Raw genomic sequence first — 22,538 nt, 5'->3', positions numbered from 1 at the left:
CTACTATCGGGAGGAGCTGTGGAATAGAGGTTAGCGCAATTTCCCAAAGCAAAAGAGGTCTCCGGTTCTATTCTCCTTCCTGACCTTTTCTCCAAAGGAAACTATTACACGCTAATCCCACCCATAGACTGAGAGCCAATCTGATACCGGACACGACACTGACTGTAGCAAAAATTTGACGGTGAGATGGCCAGCTTCGTTATCCGGACAAGGTTAACCCACAGATCATATAATGACTAGATCTTGTATTGGCCGGACCATAATGCAGAGAAAATGGACTTTGCGTCAGCAGTTCTGTGGCTTAAAAAAGATAGGGGTGACCGTTCGCTCAAAAGTAACGAACTACAATCGCCGGGTCTTCTACGAACGCAGCCAGTGGCAAATTGACTCAAAATCCGGCTAGGCTTGCAAATGAAAACACATGAGCCACTAAGCACCAAAATATATTTTAAAAAAATAAGTGTTCCCATTTATTCTCGCGCTATGCAAGGTCTAGCCATTATATGGTCTGTGGGTTAACCCCTCCGGCCCTAGCACCCAGCAATGAAAAATGTGCAAGGCAATATGCCTCAGGGTTGGCTTCTGGAATGCATTTTTGGTTATTTCCGACCATTTCTTTTATATTAGAAGAATGTAGGAGAATGATTACATCTGAGAGATGTAAAGGCATGAAAAATGCAGGGATACATTGAAGCATTCTGTAATCAGAACAAATAAGAAAGTCAAAAGAAGAACCATTGACAAACATTAACTCTTCCTATGAAGTATTGAAACATATGTTCAATAGATATATAATGCAAATACATGAATTGAGAATGTTTCTTCTACTACTTTTTCAAACAATTTTTTGGCACCCTGAAGGTCAATACTTTTCCCATGAAGTCAATCCAGATGTGACTCTAAACATGCAACTTAGTCTAAAGACGGGTTTCCTTTCAATTCGTTTCAAAAGGGAGTGGAATTCAAAAATGCACTTGCAATTTTTGCAATTTTTGCAATCTACGCAATCGTCAATCCATCGGACAGTTTAAATCTTTAGATGGCATTACTCCCTCCTATTTTCGCAAAGTAAACATATATCTCTATACTTACCTAGTGGGTGTTTACTGTTGGTTGACTAGCAATTAGGGCTGAGAAGTGATTGAAACTTCCGCCAAGCCCAACACTAAATTTGCAACAAACATTGTGAAATTTAGCCAGGATGATAGTACGCTCTCTAATCTACACCAAAACGCTAATGAAACGACTTACACAATGTTTTGAAAGCCTTATTAAAGGTTGACAGAAATCTTCAAACAAATCATGAGCACTTTTAGGAATATAAGCGTTTGGTCTAAGCAATGATTTATTAAAGAAATAAGAACAACCGCACCTCTTCTGATTTTGAGAGGTAGAAAACTGCCAAGATGGATTCGAGAATTTCTCTCAAAACTGAAAAAGGCTTTTTGACCAAGGTGATGAGATAGGTGAGACAAGAGGAGACAAGACGACTGCATCCAAGAATCCAACTTAGTTGGATCACAGCGTTCGCTAATCGTGATGCTTGTCTCTATTCCAAAATCAGAGCGCCAAATTTGATCTTTATCGCTTTTCACATACTTAGCATGGTTATTTTATTGGATACATGGCATAATACGCTGGAATCTAATTTGCATTATACTGCATGAAACATTAACCAAACTAGTTTCATCGAGTTTGGATACTCTCCCCTTCCGCATTAGTATATCATAATACATGGTAAATTTGATGATGATATATGAAAGATATTTGCGCCATTTTGTTATGCGTTATTGAAGATCCTTTGTGAGGCTTTGATGCATCATCAAAGAAATCTTAATTCTCACCTTTAGTTCTGTGTTATATAAAAAGAAGTTGCTTAGGGCTTACCTGCAAAAGAATCATGGTCAATTATGTACCTTGGTTTAATGTTTGCAGACTCAACAGATCCGTAACTATATATTTTATAAATATAAGTCAAGGCCTCAACCGTCATCAACCTCTCAAGGTCCCCAAGAGAAGCCTTTTCTTGTTTAGTGGACCATAAACCAATCAATGATGGCTCCTAACAACCAGGGTCCGCACAATAAAATATTCAGTCGTGGTGCCAACTTGGGAACATGTTCCAACACACTTGGGTGAATGCGAAATCGTCTCGGCCCCTTGAACTCATGACTCGAGAAATGTCGCAATTTCTGCCTTGCATCTCACCCATGAGAGCCGCTCTTGCTAACTGTTTTGAGCTCGAAAGAATTGCACTACCCGATATTGAATAGCCTTGAGGGAGCATTTGGATATGCGATGGTCCAAGAGAAGTTGGAATTCAAATGGGTCTGTCTCTCTTATTAACCAGCGAGTCCTGACTGGACGATGAGGCTCCGAAGATCAAAGGACGTACGAGCAAAATGTCCATGTGAAGAATTTTGTTATTGATTTCATGGCTACTTTTGCGAAGTAGATTATTCTAGCTGGATGTCCTAAACCAATAGATTAGTTACATAATTTAACCATTTACAAATATTAAAGGTAATTGATAGGCTATGAGCCATCTTATAGCGTACACGCAAAGGGCATGTTCCAATCAGAAGATCCTTCTTTTTATGTCTGAGTAAAGAAAGCATGGCATGTCTTGGACAATTTTAAACGCATTAAAAAAACTCATGCCCAAATAAGTACTTTTAGATTGCCAGACCGAGAACCACTTCCGTCTTTTTTTTGTTCTGACTATTGACGCAGTTTTTCGGCAGATATGGAAACACAAGTCAGGCAGACTTCCAAATCGGTCACCTTTGTTGTCTCCCCTGCATATCTTAACAGAAAAGTAATATTAGAAAATACCAATACTCAGCCATATATTTTTTAGTTCTAAGTTGTCATGGCGGCTACCCTCTGGTTTATCGAACATACTGTACGAAAATGCACGTTTCATTTGTGTTCTTGGCATTTGAAAAAGATCCCTCACAGGTGGGTCTCTAATACAATCAGAGGACTCCAGCAGCTATATGTTGCACACAAGCAAACAAACAGACAGACAGTTTTCTGATGAGTTCCTTCGAGTCAGATAATCCCAGGCTTTGTACAAGACTTAGCGTCGAAACTCCAACGGCTATAATCCAATCGAAATTGGCCTTTGTCCATTTTCAAGATACATTTTCGGGTCCATGAATAATTCAGTGCTTCGCCAATACTGCACATGACAAACCCTCAATGCATGCAAGTGAGCGTGAGATTTTTCTCTCTCTCTCTGTAGTCTTCGCTTCTGGACCCGTTGATGGGATTGGTGAGGTTTCATTCAATCTTGAGAAACGTTCCAGATAAAAAGAGAGAGACCTCATCTTCAAAGGGCTTTTCGCCTTTGTTCGGAAAACTGGATTTCTCCTGCTTTAGATATGTTTTTATAAACCTCTGCAATATAGGCCAGGTTGGTCTCTTAAAGTGTTTTTCCCCAATTCGAAAACCTTGCTAGTTAAATTTGAACTACATATTCTAGGAGTATTTTCCTCAATCAAAAACATCTTTAGGTTTGGATATCATGGAAAGCAGAAATATGAGCAGCAAAGAGTGCTCGTGACTAGCCAAAAAAAATATTTTTACTTCTTGCAAGCTTAAAAGGCGAATTTGCCAATAATTCCATCATTTGGTATTTTTCGCTAAAAAATGCAAAATAAGTGAGTGCAATGTTAGAGCAGGAGAGGTATGTAGCATATTGATCAGCTCAGTTTCCTCATAAGAGCGAGGTTCAAGGTTCGATTCTCCTCACCGACTTTTTTATTACGGAACTATCCTGTCTGTGAAAAAAAAGAAATGGAATATTGAGAAGGCCGCCTTCGATGTTGATCATAACCCGCCAATTCAAATTTTTGTTCTACCTTCCAATTTCCATTTGGTTCCATTTGACATTTCCTTTTTGCCAAATTACCAACTAGTTTGCCAGTTTTGGGCTCAATTGCGAGTTTTTTTTCATTTTATCAGATTCATACTCACCATTTTTGGGCTCAAACAACTGTCTTTATCTACCAGAAAATAGTACCTTTAAAAGTGAGGGTGAGGCTATTAGAATTTAACTGAATTTGCTAATTGGAATAGTTGCTTTTTGGAAATCCTCGGCTGGAGTTTTTTTCCGACTTGACTTTTTCGAGTCGACCCATTCAATACACAGCCGAAACACTTATTCAACTTATTACTTCTTTTAAAAGGTTAATGCAGGAATGCCCTCTCCAATTTTCCACGTTTGTATAAGCCTATTTATCAAGAATAGAAAATATTTCATCCACCCTTATACTGATATCAATTACTAAACTGCCAACGAATCGGATGATGGATTTGAGCCATTCAATGTAAGAATGATCAGAAGCTTCGACCTTCTTTCTTTCCATTCCATTGCTTTCAAAGATCACCTTTCAAGACCTTGAATTCTTGTAGCACAAGAAAAATACCGTTCCCGTCAATGTATGTGAGCTACATAAATATACGTAGGCTATCTTATACTGAGCAGTCTATCCGATCATTCCAAGCACTGGAAATTGCCATATTTAATTCGATATCCTCTTGAATGAAGACGTCCCTTCCTCCCCGCACCAAAACGTGAGTGTAGGTATTCCTTACCTAAGACCAATATCATCAGATCAGAGATGGCCAACGAGAAGAGGTAGTAGTTGGTGGCAGTGTGCATGGACTTGTTTTTGATGATCACCAAACACACGGCCACGTTGCCAATCACACCCGAAATGAAGATGAGCACGTAGATGATGGTGATCGGGATTAGGAGGGGAAGACCCACATTCTTGGGACCCAGAACCTGGAATTAGACAATGAAGACTCATCATCATAAAGAGGAAAAATAGGCCAGGCCTACTCAAGGGAAAAGGTTTGCGTCGTTGGAACCAGGTAAAAATGGATGAGCCCGAGCAACACATTTTTGGGAGATTTAGGGCGAGTGATACGGAAGGATCATAAAGGAAGGCAACCAAACTTAAGACAAAAGGTACATGTGTGCTATTATATGACACATAATATTATGAGTGCTATTGTATGACACAAATTCCAGTTAAGTTCTTCATGAGGTTTGGGTTTCCTTCCTTGGAAGTACAGGAAGGAATCGAAACACTTAGTCAGGTGTGGCTAGCCTTTGAATGCAAGATGAATCAGATTTTTGGTCAGAAGGTGGTCCAAGTCTAACTTAAAACAATTAAGTAATGTCAACATATTCAGGTCGAACCTGTCCGACCTTTAGCAAACTTGCTGAACTATGGTAAACCCCAAATGGGCGAAGTAAATTCAAAATGTGGCGGAACAATCGATTTGTACAGAGTTCGCTTTATGTGATATTTTTGGTTATGCCAATAGAAATCAAAATTTCTCCCATAAAACCAAGTCTCGGGAAATCTAACCAAGTGAAAAACGCAATGGGATCTTATGGCTCGATTCGCGCTTAAACAGCATGGTACAAATAAATCACGGTTTGTAATAAAAGAGCCCGGATTCACTTCATTAAAAACCATCTCCGTGATTTGTGACCCTCTGATCCTGGCATATCCATTAGCCTTCCTTGAACCTCTATTCGAACCTACAAAAGTGGTTGAACTCGAGCAATTGGCTTTGAAGACTTTGGGGACATCCAACAATATACTTTCCGAGCTCGTTTTCGGCGAAGCGAAGCTCGTAAATCTACTGGAACTAAATTTATGTCCCGACTCGGTCGAAATTTGTACTCAACGAAGTCTGAAAAGGAAGCCGGAAGAGGCACTCACCTGTGGCCTTTAGGGCCTTTCAGGTCTTGATAATTCAATCTTACTAGCGACTCCATCAACAAAAAGTCAAGTGCTCAGCAATAAGATTGGACAAGACTTTTTCTCAATTTTTCTTGACGTTCCAAGGACGCTCAACTTTTTATTCATCTCAATTTCTGTCAATGTTTTCACTTCTTTCAGGATTGACAAAGGACTCCAAACATATGAAAAGTCCTTTTTTTCTTATCTTTCTGCCGTAAAAATGTCTGAAAATCTATTAAAAGATATAAGAAAGTAGTAAAAGTCAGCTTGTCAGCACAAATCTTTGGTAAAAGTAAATGAATTTGTACCACCCTGATTACAAATTGCAAATGGTTATTGATTGAAATACTTTCCATTATACTTTTGGTGACTCAGAACGTGTTGGTTCGAAATCTGAACTCGTGATATTAAAATAAAAAACGTTCATGAATTGGCGGTTGTCCGCTTTTTTCCAGTTTAAACACTTAATAATTATCATTAGCACTTACCATAGCCAGGTATTCCGCATCACTGAGATTGGCCAAGGCATTGTTTTCGAACATGGGCATACCCCAAACAGGATTGGATTGATCCTTTTGTCCAGAGTCTGCTCCATAATCCAGCGATCCGTTATCACTGGGCAATAGCGGTAGTTCTGTGAAATTGAAGATGGTCACGCTGGTCGAATACATGTCACTAAATGTCTTTTACTGGACTTGAGCACTCTCATAAGTTCTGGAAACCATCTTGACCAATGTCAACACCCACACACTTGAGCATTACTCAGATATGGATATTGGGTGAAATTTGCACCATGAATCCGAGGACACATCACACCTAGAAGGCAAATGAAATATGTGTGCGTCAAATTGATGGTTCATCTTGCCTCCTCACTTAAACCACACTTGTTACTCCGACCTGCGCACGTTGTGGGATTTTTCTCCTGAAGTATGTATCTTAGTCGCAAGCAGTGTTTTGCATTTATACTCGTAGTATGCTTTCAATTGTACAAGGCCTCTGCTCTAAAATATTTTCAAGGATGCAAACTATGGATCCGACCATAGAAAGAAAGAGATTTGATCCGCACTTTCTGGATCAAAGAGTTCCGTTTAGTTGAATTTCGGTATCATTTAAAGAATTGCCAGCCTGTCATATTTCGTCCAACAGACACGACACAAATATGCAATATTCTTAAACTTTGAAGTTCTCATGGTCCTTCGAAACTTTTTGTGGAGGCGCACAATTCGTATGAACTTTGTCCGTTCTTGATATTATTTTGGCTTGGTCGCATGATAGTTGAAAGAGATGGATTTTGTTTATAAAAGATCAACAACAATCACATTGCTGGCCGGAAACGTTCCACAGGCTTCCCTTTTTATGCCGACTAGGCCAAGAACTGTAGTTATAACCATTTATTGAAGCTCTTAGATACACAAGCACATGCATCAATAAGCTTTTGTATAGACCATTTTTTTAAAAATTAGTGTGAGTGCCAAGACAGTTCAAACGTTGGGGTTGTCGAGTTTTCCTTCATCGTGTCTATTTGGAGAAGACCAAAGTGCTTTTCTTAAATGAGACCTGTCAGTCTGCCCAATTGACTTGGAAGCTGACCGTAAGCCATCACAATATGATTGGTTCATGCAGTCGTTGAATAGTGGTTGGCACTACGACATGATTGATCCGGACATGTGGGAAAAAGCTTCTATAATCAACCGGCATTTAACGTTTAAATGACTAGAAAACGAATTTTTCTGGCAACATGTGCCCCAAGACCAACACTTGACTATTTGCTAATGACGGTTCGACCGATTTGGTTATTTTAGTTACACTTGGGCCCTAAAATGAGTTACGTCATCGGCTGTATTTTCAATCACCTCACAGCCTTGTTCCTTTTGATAATGGCTTGCCGTTAAAAAAGGATCAAGTATGCTCATACAGGGTGGCCAGATATTAGCGGCAGAGGCTTCATTCGGCATTCGAGGACAAAATATGAAAGCAATAGAAATATCATACTTGAAAGAAATATATGGGCAAACAACCAAAGGCAACCTTCAGTGAGTATCAGCTACTTTTGCGACTACCAGAGCGTACCAACGAGTTGTCCGTTGGGTCGAATCGTCCTGGGTCGAGTTGTCTGCTGGGTCGAGTTGTCCTGGAACCGTGATAAGCATAGCATAAAATTCAAATTTTCTGCTCTTGTTCACCTGCATAATCTTTTGACCACATAACTTTTTAACGAAAGACTTTACAAGTAAGTGCTATAAAAATGACCTGCCTTTAACTGAAGAGATCCACGTACCTTTTTTTATTACCTTAATTTGAAAACTAGCTCAGAGTTGTTGTGACCAAGATCAGGCCGATTTGTCGGGAATCTCGTTCGCGGTCCATATTTCTAGAAGTTCTTAATGTAGGGAAATGTGGGAGAATTATTGTGGCGTCATAAACTTTCCTCCTGTCTCTGACAATAATAGTTCAAACAATATTGCGGGAAAAACTAATTTAAGTCATTGATCGATTAGTTTGAGGTTTGTCGTTGAATTGCAGCATTTTTGGCTCGTCATGTATGGATTTTTTGTCTGATGAGTCCAACAACATATCAACATTTTTTAACACTCTTTGGTACACAATCAATGGTTGACAAGTCCAAGTCAAATGATATTATAAGGTCTGTTTCCAGGTGATGTCGATTTTTCCATTTAAGACCTAATTATACGTCTTTTATTTTCCTCAAATAGAAATTGAGTTTTATGCCAAAATAATGGACATACTGTGTCTCCTCCTCGTGGAATCATTTGATGATGCAATTTTGGCTTTGCACGTAAAATTTCGCCAAAAAATATCCCTTGAACCGTAATCTAAATCTATTCGCGTTATTTTTTTTAGGTTTTAACTCCAATGTTTTTTATGATAACATAATGGCGAAAAGAATTATGACATTTAAATCATTCAAAGTATGGGGTACTGTCCAAAGTATAGTAGAATGTTAAAGAACTCTGCTGGTTTGGTTGAAGTTCATTTTCTACGGTTTTGGCAGAAAGAATCCAAATATTTACAGATCCATTTATAGATCCAAATTTACGATAATTTTGTCAATCTTCAGCATGAATGAAAATCATGGAGAGACGTATATCAAGTCAATCAGTTCAGAGTAAACGGAAGCTTTAAGAACATCCAAAAGGTCTTGCCTTTTACTTTGTGCAAGATTGTTAACTATGGGCAACCTTCAATTTGATTAGGGACTAATGACATCCCGTTCTTCCTTCTGGAAATGAAATAAGGCCTCCATTACATTTAAAGGTTGTTTGAAAAGGCCATGATTCAATACAATTGTCAAATCGGTGATCATGTCAAGGAATCATCAATTAGTTTGAGTGGGAGCGATTATTCTTAGGGTTCATTCACCTCTGGTTATCAAACAGGAAAAGTATAAACAAGGTACAAAAACTTGAAATTCTGGAATGATAAACTGACATTTAAATGTAATTTGTCGCATAGCTTTAGGCTGAAGTTAGACCTGAAGTTTGGAATTTTCATGAATGTAAATAGAACAATTGAATCAAAGTATGTAGAACCAAATGAACTTGCCTATTGGAATGGGTCAGACAAGTCTGCGCTATTGTTTACCTATAATGGCCTTAACTTTATAACCTTCATTTTTTCGAGATCTTAGAAAACTTTGCGAACGTGACCTTTTGCTGGAAGCTTTTAATTTACTGAATACCAAAGTGAACCGATCAGCTTGAACGAAACTGAATCCAATAGCCGTGATGAAAGAACGTGTATACACCTAGTAATCTAGCAATCTTTAAAAAAAAGGAGTTAACAATACTTAGTATCTAAATGGGTTCAATCATCATGGAAATTCCTTTTCGAAACAGTGCTATTTGAAAGTCAAAGGTCAATTTGTGCTGCTGAAGCACATAATTTGTCACTGAACAACCAACTTACTACTTAGAGCCTTTCTTTCATCATAGAGATGTTATTTCCATTACCGAAGTGCACTTGTTGCATATAAGGAATGAGCGTCATAAAAATGCAAGCAACATACTGTATCTTGAAGTCATCAAAATCCAAGAAACCATCATGAACCTGTCATGAAAGGCGTTTTACTATTTGTAAAACAAGAAGTTGTAAAACAATGAAATGCTTAGGATTAAAAGGGAATGGCAAATCATGCCTTTTGTCTGTTAGTTTTTGTTAAGCGACTGAAAATCTAAACCTGCTGCATATTTCAGAGGAAAAACAAAAAATCAAATATTTGGATTCTTTCTGCCAAAACCGTAGAAAACGAACTTCAACCAAACCAGCAGAGTTCTTTAACATTCCACTATACTTTGGACAGTCCCCCATACTTTCAATGACTTAAATGTCATAATTCATTTCGCCAAAAAATATCCTTTGAACCGTAATCTAAATCTATTCATGTTATTTTTTTAGGTTTTAACTCCAATGTTTTTTATGATAACATAATGTCAATACTGGTCAGTGGATGAAATTTTCATTTGACCCTTTTGGGTTTTGTGTGAGAAACCTTGATATCCAACCCACGTGATTAAACCAAGATGCTCGTTTGTGACGATAATAAGGGCACGATATGTTGTTGTATTCATGAATGGAAATTGATTTCCACCTCAAGACCCCCAGGAAGTTTGCTCTCGTGTGGAAGGCTTACCAAAGCATGTTAGAATGACGCATAATCGTTATTCATTTTCGTTTCCTGCCGCTAAGCCCAAAATTGAAAGAAAGGCCTTTTCTCAGCGACAAAGCCACACTTTGTATCAGATTTGCGTGCTGATGGAAAAACACATTTAACCATTTCGTTCGAACACGCCATTCACTATTGCCTGTTAGAAGACCGTATGTTAGCGACCTTTTTTGATCATGGTATGAAGGCCGCCGAGCTTGTGACATGGAAAGAAAAAGGTAATGAGATCATAGAGTACTGAATCTAAAACCGTGTATCAAAAATATGAAATGTCACATTAAGGGTTAAAATTGTGCAATTGAGCTCTAATGCATTTCCAGAAAAAAAGGGCTCAGCCAATTCGAATCAAATGAGGATTAACCACGTGTTTGCTAGTCATCCTGATTTGTGCAAGGATAAAAGGATATCTGTTGCAATTTCATTTATATCTCAAGACCAACAAAACGAAATTATTTCCGTACTATTATGAACGTTTGATGTTAAATGTTTTCATTTCTGAGATCCGTACGTAGATGGAGTCCTTTGTTCTTGATAACAACTTGATCGATCACTTAAGGCCAGTATCTCTTAGAAAGTACAGGCTTTTCCGGCCTTTCCTTGTGGAAATTCATTTTCATCAACCATCTCATGGGCCTTTCTTTCCAGTGAAGATAGTGCAGATTTCTTGCCTGATGTATTAGTTGCTGGAACCCGTCCAATGCGGAAGAGAATAACTTCTCATGTTCTACAAAATGGTGGCTGTAATGAGAAATATTTTACCACCTAACTTTATGAGTCCGTCTTGAGGATGGACCGAATTCCGCAACTTCATTTGCTTGCCCTAACCTAAACCATGGATAAGAAAGTGAAAACTGACGTTTTACTACAATGTGTTTTTAGTGAACTACCCCAACAGGCATTCCCTTTTGTTGTTTTTGTTCATTAGTCTTTGCTTGTTTTGCGTCTCAGAAATGAAAATTAAATCAGATCAAAATAAAGAGGCACAAAAAGGCAACAGTTCAGTAAGATAACAATTTGGCAACTATTTAACCTCGTTTGTGACACTTGACTGGAAAATAATACCTTGTTGCGAACATGGACCAAGCATGTTCCATTTGTCTCGTGGATAATAGGTCTGATACAACAAATCTGGCCTGAACATAACAACTTAGCATGATTTCCGACCCCTGGATAATCAATTATGCCACATCCAAATGAGGATCTTCGAAATTTTTGTAAAATGTTGCCAAAATATGGTCTATAAACTTTTTTTCTACTACGCCATGCACTCTGTTCCAACACAATCTCTTGACGTCATCGTTTCCACTTTTCGTTCTCCAGAGCTTGTTCCTCCACAGATTGCCTCGCAAATACGATTTTCATAGCGCTCGAGTGCTTCGGAATCTATTTTTCCATGATCAAATCTACAGTTCTGGCCTTTCCTTGCGCGTTGGAAGGCCAGACTCAAGTGGTCAAGTCTGTAAAGGAGGAACCCCCTTTTGGCCATAGTTGAATTGCGACATGAGCTCACCACCACAGATGTGGGACGAAGATCCCAAAGGCCAACTCAAGCTAGCCTTCGGTTTGGTAACTTTGATGTTGAACTTTTTTGATTGGAGTCACTCAAAATGTCCTCGGCTACCCGCTGGAATATCCTATAACAATATGGAAACACTTGGAACCAAGGTCCTTAAACAATTTTGGGAATGGGAAAAAGTAAAGTTTTGCTCTTTTTTGATCCAGATGCCGTGTTATTCTTCGTATATTCCCATGCCCTTGCCTTTTTCATTGGTCCATGTTATTGTTTGGCACGCTGGCCTTCACCCAATCCAAGACCAAAGTTTGCGGTGGAACATTTTGACCTTTTTTGCGGCACCCTTTATGTGTGGCTGGCTACTACTTTGGTTGCATGACCCAAAGCCAAGAACAGGGTCTTGAAATGAGCTCTGAATGGCTTTCCAGGTTTTTCTCCTATTCTTTTCTTCCACGAATCTCAGTGAAAGAGCCTCCCAAATGAGTCTTAACCGAGTCATGAGTTGCACAAAATCTGGGCTCTTCAAGACCTCGGAATAAACGAATGACGTAAGAGGATAAGTACTAAAAGTCATGCTCCATCCATTTCGGCGAGTGCTTTTTTTCTGCGGACTGTCTGGCAAAAGTGGATAACCTCTCTATAATACGGCATGAAAGTGGAACTAAACGCCTCCTGTATTATTCGAGAAAGCTGTCTCTTTTTGTGGCCACTATCCAATTTGGAGGAACTCTTTCAATTTCATACTATTCAAGACTCGCGTGGACCCAATGCAATTTGCACTTTCGGCTGGCTCATTTTTGGGAAATAGTTCAAATGCATCGGATGTCCTTAGTTCTTACCCACTCAAATATTCTTGCGTGGGTGTAAAGAGGATTTGGATACTTTTAAAAGATTAGGATTCGAAAAGCCCTTGATACAGCTTGCGACTTTTAAAAACTGCAGTAGAGGCGCGGCATAGGTCTTATCGTGGAATTTCAGGGCTTAGATGCTTTAAAGGGATAACAGGAAGGGGGTTTTGAGATGAAAAAATATGCCAATGGCAGATACCTCAGCGAACTTTAACAGAGTTTAAGATGCCTTCCAGATTATCGTACTTCGACAGAATTGATTAGCAAAGTTAGGCAACAAGTTGGGTTGCGAATTTTTGAAACCAAAACAATCAGATTTGTGGAGAAACTTAGGATCTCTTGGGAAATGAATATACTGGCAATCAAATGATTAATTTAGCCATGATCTTTTGCAGACAAGAGATACGCAAAATCTAAAGAAAAAGGCTAGCCTTGGAACATGCTTGAGGCATCCAGACTTTGACATGAAAAATATACTCTGTTTTTGTATTTACTACGTTATTAAGCTTTGCAATCTTTTGGATGAACGTGAATGCGAATTGGACCCAAATTAAAAGGATAAAATCAATCTTTAGCAATGGCCAGAGAAAATGGTCTCAGGTTGAAAAAGAGCACTCGCATCTTGATTGGTGCGTGCTATTGCTCGTCACGATTTGATTTGTAACCTTTGGCTTTTTGTCTGTGGATAACCCGGGAAAGTTGTCCTCTTTGCTCATGGATTTCCATGATTCTTTTAGAATCACCCCGCTCACCCTTTTCATTACTAAAGTTCTCAAAGTCCATTCTGCAAGTCCTTTTGAGGTCTCTAATCTTCCAGGTCTTTTGCTAGGATGATATTTCACCTTTAAGCAGACTAATGGCTCCTCCTAGTTTTGATCCCAGTTTCCTCAAACGTTCTCAATCCTCTATTTACCTGGGTTCTCAGTCAATTTGTCAATTTGAAATCAATCTGGATTGTGATCCCTAAGATGTTGCATCCATGTGACTCCTGTACCGTTGCATTTGCAATCTTGACTCAAAGTGGAAAGTGCTCATCTCCTCCCGGTTTCTGACAAAGCTGAGGATGATTTTCAGCCCATTCTATGATTTATGGTCGATGTTTTCATGCACTTTTTCAATACTTGGAGATTTTTTTCTTCCTTTTACTAGTATGGCAATGTCATACGTATAAGCGGTATATCTGACAAGAGATGATTAGTTGATGATAGGCTTTTGGTTCATCCTGGTCCATTCAGTTATCTCAAGTGCATTGAGGCAACCAAAACGTTGATTTTCTACGGATGCAGGGAGCAACATTTGCAAAATGTTTAATCGTAGCTCGACTCGAACAAAAGATAAAAGTTCGTATTTATTAGGCATTGTATTTGATATGAAAATAATCGGTTTCAAAGGATACTCGTTTGTGCTAAGATTGAAGAAACGTACGTGAAACATATTCAGAATCTGTGCTCAATGATTTGGTTTTAAGTGCATGAGTAGAGTTCTCCAATTTCATTGTAATAATTGCAATTTGCCAGCAGGGACCCACATCGCAACTTTTAGTGCAAGCTCTTAGTACGAATACTAGCTGGTTCAATGATTTGTAAAAATTGAAATAATTCTGAAAATAAATGTTGCGCAACACATCTGGCCAACCAAGGAGTTGTGAAAATTGGAAGTACGGACGGTTATCTCGGCAAAATAGGCCAGCTGTTCGTGCCTTTTCAAAAATGCTCATGATATAAAAACCTTAAATTGTTGCCATTATATTCAAATCACTCTTACAACATTTACTTGTTAAGACGTTTGTTTCAAAGTTATACTATCAAAAGGTTATGTAGCTGACTCATTTTTTTTTATGTAATCATGATTACATATATATATATGTATATATGGCTATGCGTTTTTGTGGCCAGATCTTTGGATTATTTTGAGTGCTAATTTTGAACGAAATGAATTATTCAAGAGATTCATTTTTTTTGCCTCCGTCCATAGTCCTGCCAAAGTGGTTCAGAATATAGACCAAGGATGGTAGTTTCTATTATTGTTGGGTGAACGTATAAAAAGTTTCAATATGGGTCAGCACTTTTTGAAGCCCTAGAATCATGAGGAACAGGCTTGCTTTAGCTAAAGACTTTAGCTTTAGTTGCCATAAAATGAACACGTGTAGTCAAAAGTTGCTGAGTACTCTTTAGAGCTTAATGACCGTTCGAAAATCTTTTGGAACAAGTATTTAAACATACAATATTCAATTAGTACCTAAACTAAACGATGCTGCACATTTCAAATTACTCTACCTAAAGTGCTACAAAACTCATTCGGTTGATTTGAAACTGATCATCATGTCTCCAAATCAGAAAAGTAGTTTGGAAATATGCCAGGTCATTCATTGGCTTAGCAAAGATTAGATGTAGTGTTTTTACCGAGAGCCAAAACGACCTTGCCCTTCTTCATCCATGAGTTAGTTCGAAAATTGGCTTAACTAGAACTAATGACAAAGTAATTACTTAGCGTTAACTAAAGCACTAACACAAACTCTTGGTTTATAGACCAATGCTGTGAAAAGAGTGAGCAAATCTGGAGGAACGAACAATCAAATATGGAATTCTTATTTGGCCTGGCTTTGAAGAATCCTTGACTTCAATATAAAAGAAAATGGTTGACTTTTTCGTCATAGTACCCGATGATTGCTACTTCCAAAACATGGAACGGTTTTCTACTTAAGCTGTCGAGGTGAAGATTGGAGGACCAAAAGTCTATGCCAAACTGTCAAATCGGGCGTCAATCAAGACTCTTCAAGTCCTATCAGCACGTCCAAACTCAGACTACATAGAAGTTGGAAGGCTCCTTGTCAAAGGCCATTCTGGCCTTGGGAAATGTTTACGCTTTTATCTAGACTTTGCATAACACCTAGTGGCTTAATAGTGTATTTTTATTCGCAAAAAAAGTCAGCACTTTTGTCCCAATGGGACTCGTATTGCTTTTTATTATACTCTGGACGCCCAGAAAAAGAAGAAGACACTATGTAGTACTACGGAAACGTGTGAGTGTAAGGAGAAGGAAATGGCTCGTGCTTGAAACCATTCGGAACGGAAATGGATGCATGGGCGTCGATTTTTCAAGCTCAAAGCTGCTTGTACTTAGAGGTAAAACATCTCAAATTGCAGTACGACTCTCCTCCAGAGTGTGAAATGGAGGCCATCAAATACTACGGCTCATTTTCACTCACGAATAGTAGCCATCTAGGCTCCGAAGCTTTTCCAACAGAATTGATGAACGTTTCAGAGACATATCAAGGAGGGAAATTGCCGTCACATATCGATGAAGCGGAGAAAATGGGAGTTCTGGCGATGGACAAAGAAACGAATCGAAGCGTGACTCAACAAAGCAGCAATCTTTTTGACAAAGGGGACGAACCTTGTTATAACCTAGACAAGGTTAAGTGCAAAAAAACACGTGTTTTGTTGTACGTAGACAGGTGGAACGATTCATTCTACAGAGCAAACATTTCCAAGGTCAGGTTTGACCACCAAGTTAGCTTCTTTTTCTACTGGGGATGCTCAATCTGATCTGAAGTATTTTTTTTTTTAATATTAGATTTGACAAAATATTCATTAGTGGGAATTCGAATTTTCGCCTTCTTTATGACTTTGTAATTTGTTTCATGCTTTTGAAGCTTTTTTGAAGGGGTTGGTTTTTTTTTCATTTGTTTTTTACGGGCTTTTCTAACCGCTGCAAGGAATGTAATCCCCAGTACTATTAAAATGAAAGGTTATAATTTGTTTATTTATTACCTTTCAATCTTTATATGATATTTGGTCTACCAACGAATTTGAGTTGGCAGACCGAGCTAGCCCTTGAATATATGGTTGATCAGGAGTGCTATCTAAAAATTTGTCCAAGCCTGACTTGAGAGATGCAACCGGATCAACAAGGCCTACGTATTAAAAAGATAGATAGATAGATTTATTTCAGGAACACTTTGATCATGATTGGATAATGTCGGCATTTAATCTTTGAGTTAGCATCTTGATATATCAAAAAAATTCATGAGCATGTAGTTCCTCAGGTTCTGGGTGAGCAAAAGCTTGTTTTTGTTTTAGGGAAGGTATTCCCTATGAATATTAGAGGGAAGTAAATTGAACAATGACGGAGCCCAGAAGAGTGGTGGACTTCATTGTTTTAACTAGCCTGGATTCCCGAGGGCTTGAAGGTGCTCTCAAAACGCACATTAAGCCTCGGCAGTCACTATAATTGACCCTAAATCCTGGGTTGGGACAAAGAGGATTGGGACAAACCTTATGGATGCTTTTGAAGACCTACGGTATCAGATACCTTTCGAACGTTTTATGAACACTGTACAGTCCCAATTTGTTTAGTCTCTACCAATGGGAGAGCTCTCTTATTCCTGAGATGCTCTTTGTGAAACATCTTTGGACTTGTTCGACTTTTTGTAAACCTGATGAACTCATTGGAGCCCAAATGAGTGAAGCATATTCAAGATGTGGCTGAACAATCGACTTGAACAGAGTCTGGACTTAAACGTGCGAAATATCCAACAACACATTTGAAAAGCTTTACCGACGAGTGGAGTTTTCAAAGGAGTTGACTCGAAGGCCATATTACTTTGATTAACCAAAGAATAGATTATTTCTAGGCCCTTGATAAGACTAGTGCAATCTTGGCCATTCCTACCAGAAACTAACTTTGTATCGTCAGCATACGAAGAGAGACTGGCAGTAATACTAAGCTTTTGAAGCGGGGCAACGAATATTATAAAGAAGAGGGGCCCTAAGATGGAGCCCTGGGGAACACCTGACTTGACATCATGTATGACACTAAGGGATTCCTCGACCTTAACAATTTGCTTCCTATTCTGAATGAAGCTTCTTATCCAATTGAGAACCTTGCCTTGGATCCCAATGTCATGAAGTCTATTCAACAAAAGGCCATGATCTACTGTATCAAAGGCCTTGGCAAAATCAAGATAGACAACATTAACTGACTCATGCCTCAAGTCCCGCAATGACCTGCTCTAAATGCTCAATCAGTTGGGTAACCGTGCTAAAATGTGCTCATAACCCGTGCTGGCTAGGAGGAAGGATATCATTGACCTCAAGAAATTCAATAAGTTTGAACTTCATGATCTTCTCAAACACCTTCGCAATATTCGAAGTGAGGTTTTGATTTGAAACAGTCAAATTTTTAAGGGAACCTTATCATAAGCAACAGAAAATGCGATTCAAAACACTTGGACCGATCTTGGATATTTATTCATGCCATAAGATATTTTGACGTCACTTGATTTCAAAACACATTTTGCATTGTATTATTGCGATTGCCAAAGCGTAGGAAAATGGACTACACAATTATAGTGCAATCCATTAATTGTTGAAAATGCAACGTTTTTAGGGAGGTTTTGTTTTACGTTTTTGTGCCCATTTTCGAGATGAAGCATTCAGAATAACTTGTAAACCGTCCTAAGATATGACGCATGATTGCCTCTCATCTTATCCTTTCTCTTTAATCTCAAGTAAAGTCTTTGAAGAGTGCAAACACCGTCTATTTTTATTTTGAAAAAAAGGAAAAAGTCTTGAAATTGAACCGCTTAATCTCTTCATTCCAAGGTCGACATTCAATCCGTTTACCTGTATTTCAAATGAATCACTTACACATTGACGGAAGGTTAAAGTCCACCTCTTCACTGTGCAGTACACTCACTTATCTACGCCTAAAAAAATCAAGTTTCTCACAATGAAATTGTCCAATTATAAGGCTCTGATTTGAACCAAACACCATGAGAATTCCCACTCAAGTGAAGACTGAAGGGTGGAGGACCCTCTTCCCCGCTCTCCAATTCTCGCGAAACAGAAAAAAACAGCTCCATTTGTCGTGTTTCGACTCGGGTGGGCCTTTTTCCTTTCAGCCTTTCAAGGGCTATCGCCACTTGGCTATGAGTGCCCTTGTCTTCAGACAGTGGTCCTTCGAGAGAAGGTCCGCTTCTCTTTAGCGAGAGAATTCAGGGTCGAGCTCCGCCAGGATCGACTCGAATGAAGACCCTGAGGAAAGACTGACGACCTTCGGGCGCGATTGAAATCAGTGGGTCCGATCCCTGCAGCCACTCTGTACTGTGAGCGTCTGAGAGGACATTGCTCATAAAACGCAATGCAATGAACCCAGGTGGAAAAATGCAACAGCAATCCTGCGGCCCAGGTCTGACATTAGAACACTTTGAGATGAATGAACCAGGCTTTATTCTAAGGAGACCAAAAGAATGAGGAACTTTTCAGGAAGAGAAAAGGGTACAACTTTGACACTTGTCCAACAACGATTTAATTTTTCAAGTGAGTGGATTGCATTTGGAACTTGAGAAGTGGACAAGGAAAGCTGGACTGAGCGGTGCTTATGTGAAAGCTCAAATTGCTCTACTGTATGAGTCAAAGGGTGCCGTAATTTTAAGCGATCAACACAAGAGTATGATTATGTTTCCTTAAAACACGGAAACGTCTGAAATGCTGTCATTGTTCAGACGTTGTTTTCTTCGATTTCACCAGACATGGCGTTCAAGTGCAGACGTATTTAAAAAAGAAAGACATAAACAATTGAGAAATTGAACTCTCTCTCTAAAGGTGGTAAATAATGAAAAGTCTGTACATGAAACTCTTTGGGCACCTCACTTCGGGTTACATTTTGAAATCAGGTTGCCACGGGACATCATTCTGATGAAGAACGTATCTTAGTACAAATCAAGGAAAAAACAATGCAAGATTGACTTTGTGAACTGATAGGTGGATATATTTCCACCAATTCAGACAAAGCCTTTAATCAGCATTGCTCTCAGATGCAATATAGGAATGCTAAAAACTCTGGAATACATTCTTACTCTCAGGCCTTGGACTTTTTAGTTTAAATTTCGTCTTTCGTTTTTGGGAGGTTTCTGTCGACCAAAATGTTTTGATGAAAACGTTCAAATTTTAAGAGATATGGCATGCCCAAATCTCCCCAGGTTGTAGATAGCATGTATAATTCGACATTCGGACTTCCCGTAGACAGGTAAATTCAAATACATAAAACAAGACAAACAATAATCAAGGCTTAAATCGCGGAGACTCGGGAGGCCCCTTAGATTTTGATGATTTTTGATCTAGATTGAGCTCGAGTGGCACATAACATCTTGAATTGACTCATGTTAGATTCTACAGATCAAATAGCTTGTTAATGGTGTTATGATCTACACTTTCTTGGCAAAGAAGTGAATGTGCAGGGTGCCCCTAAAGCTTTGGCTTGTTCCAAAGCGTTTCAGATTCAAGTTTGGCCCTCAAAATCATTTTTCCCCCACTCAACCCAAACTAGAGCCAAAGATGTCACACCATTTTTCAAAGTTTTCTGCTAATGGGAGCAACAAAGCTCAGCAAGTATAAAAAACCGGTTCGAAGAAACATTGGCCCAAAATATTTTTTTTAAACAAGGTCTCCAGAAGCTTGAACTTTCTGAGAAGGTTCAAAACAGAAGATGTTCAAAATCTCCACCATTTCTTAACCAATTTATGTTCTCTTTGCTCTACAGTCACATATATTACCAAGATATTCAATAAGAAACCTCCCTATTGTTTCAATTATGAGGCAGTTGTTATTTCCGTGCTTATCAGACAATTTGTCTGCGGTATCCAATTAGCCAAGAGTTTACGAGATTAAGCCACGCAAACGACTTCCAAGTGGTCAAAATATCCATGCCTCCGTTCCTCTTTGAGAAATCCTCTCCTATATTTAACAACGTGTGTAAAAAAACAACACAATTTGCATCTTTCAACCCCTACTTGAATTGCGCACAAAATAAAAGCCAATTTCAACTTTAATTAAGGGGAGGGAGATGTGGCGCAAAGGTCAGCGCAATTTCCTGGCATGAGAGAGGTCCCTTGTTCGATTCCTCTCCCGGACGTTGCTCTTGGACACTTTCAGACGCTAACCACACCCAAAGAACTATACTGATACGGAGATGACAATGCCTATAAGAATTGTAAATGAACGATATTATGACTAGCTTTACTTGAGAGGCATGGCTGGACCCTCCGATCCAAGCACCCAAATTGCAAATTTACGCTTCAGTGGATCAATAACCATCTGGTATACTTCCAAATGAAAACTTTAGCTCCAGTCTTTTGTAAGGCGTGGAGAGTCTATCCCTAAAAATGAAAAGACGTTCCATCCATGTTTTGCATTTCAAACTCTGGACTTTCCCAAACAGCCCTGCATAAAACTGGAAGCCATTTGGCAGCTCCACATATTAATCTTTGCCAAATCGCCGCAAGTTTCTTCTTCACGCCAAGCAATGGAACTTTGGCACACATGTCAAGTATTCTTTGGCCTTGACACTTTGAGGCAAGAATTCAACGTTCATGGCCTTTTCACTGTTATGGTCATTTTATGGCCCAGGTGTGAGTGCTTTTGTACCTCTTTATGAATAGTACTAGACCTTCACTTTCTTCTTTATTAAATGTTTAGGCATTTTCCTAGACACAATGGGCTTATTAAACAACCATAACGCCATGCCAAATGAATTAGCGAGACAAAATGGAAGCGCCAAATCTGGTTAAAGAAAATCAGGAGCGACGATCGAAGTTTTGTAGTAAAGCCTCCATAGACAGAAAAAATTTGGCCCATTCTGGGTCATCAAAAATAAACTTTTGGCAAAATAGACTTCAAAGAAACAAAATTACTGGTAAATGTTTTTAAGGTGACTTGGTCTTTGTGTCAATGAAATATATCATTCTCAATTTATTCATAGCTTGCTGAAAGGGACTAGTTACATTTACCTAGAGGGCGTTGATTTCGGCCAAAAATCCGCTGGAGGTCCGAATACAAAGATTTTAGTAGTCCATGCCTTAGTTCATTACCAAGGGCCTATTAATAAATAATGCAAAGCAAGGGTTTCTTTGGAGACATCAAAGCTCTCAGAGATAAGTTGGGGATCGATAAACAATATTGCATTGAAAATTCAAAGTACCTTTGGATTCCGTTCCTTACTTCCAACCAACATGCAACTCCAACAACAGTTGGTCTGTGAGTGGGTTGAGTTACAAGAAATCTCGACCTTGGATCAACAACAAACAAGAGTAGAAGAAGTTAGTAAATCATTGCTTTTACCGTGCCAACAATCTGGACCCACTTTGCTTTCTTCCACCATAATGTCATAAAGTAAATTTTGTGCAACTGTAGTACATTTTGGGGGTTGGAAGGCACCAATAAATTGGCAGAAAAAGCAAGAAGAGGAGTGTGTTTAAATAAAAACTTGAACGAAAACGGGAGGACCATTTTAATTGCTTGCTAAATTGCTAAATTATTTACTAAAGAGTTCTTTTTCATACAAATGATATTTCGTTTGTCTAAGCACAAAGTTTGATTTGAATTATCGAAGAATATACGGTAGTTGTAGAGTTAGGTGCAACCGTTTTGTTGGTTAAGAACTCGATTTAAAAAGAAAGGTACAAGCTGCAAGAGTCAGACTTAAAACTTACATTGATGGGCAAAAAAGTGTTGTAGTACAATGCAAGCAAGATATGGAAACATTTCGGGCAAGTTTTCCATTTCTATTTTTTCAATTGAAGGAAGAGTAACAAGCAATTTCCATCAAATGCGTCGACATACATCCTATCTTTTGGTTGGTGTATAATTTGATTTATACTAATTTCAATCGAAAAATTAAAGCGTGATAGATATTTGGAAAATATAGGTATAAATATAAAAAAT

At 38.7% G+C, this 22,538-nt stretch overlaps 1 protein-coding gene across 6 annotated transcripts in view; it reads right to left on the bottom strand.

Moving 5' to 3' along the window:
- Positions 1-22,538, bottom strand: part of LOC131878591 (pyrokinin-1 receptor-like) — a 65,112-nt gene that overhangs the window by 35,261 nt on the left and 7,313 nt on the right. For 3 of the 6 annotated variants that reach the window (XM_059224626.1, XM_059224630.1, XM_059224631.1), the window contains exons 1-3: positions 18,465-18,792; positions 6,257-6,584; positions 4,603-4,795 (exon numbers count right to left, since the gene is read on the bottom strand). In XM_059224626.1, coding sequence (XP_059080609.1) covers positions 4,603-4,795; positions 6,257-6,439 — 376 coding nt within the window. In that variant the 5' untranslated portion in view covers positions 6,440-6,584; positions 18,465-18,792. Of the gene's footprint in view, positions 1-1,844; positions 1,888-4,602; positions 4,796-6,256; positions 6,585-18,440; positions 18,793-22,538 lie in introns of those variants that run through there. The other 3 variants (XM_059224628.1, XM_059224627.1, XM_059224629.1) reach the window with 3 other exon arrangements.

This window comes from Tigriopus californicus, chromosome 3 (assembly GCF_007210705.1).
Source record: "Tigriopus californicus strain San Diego chromosome 3, Tcal_SD_v2.1, whole genome shotgun sequence".
NCBI classification, from domain to species: Eukaryota; Metazoa; Arthropoda; class Copepoda; order Harpacticoida; family Harpacticidae; genus Tigriopus; species Tigriopus californicus.
Note: the sequence above shows the minus strand (reverse complement) of the source record. Positions and strands in the feature narration are given on the sequence as shown.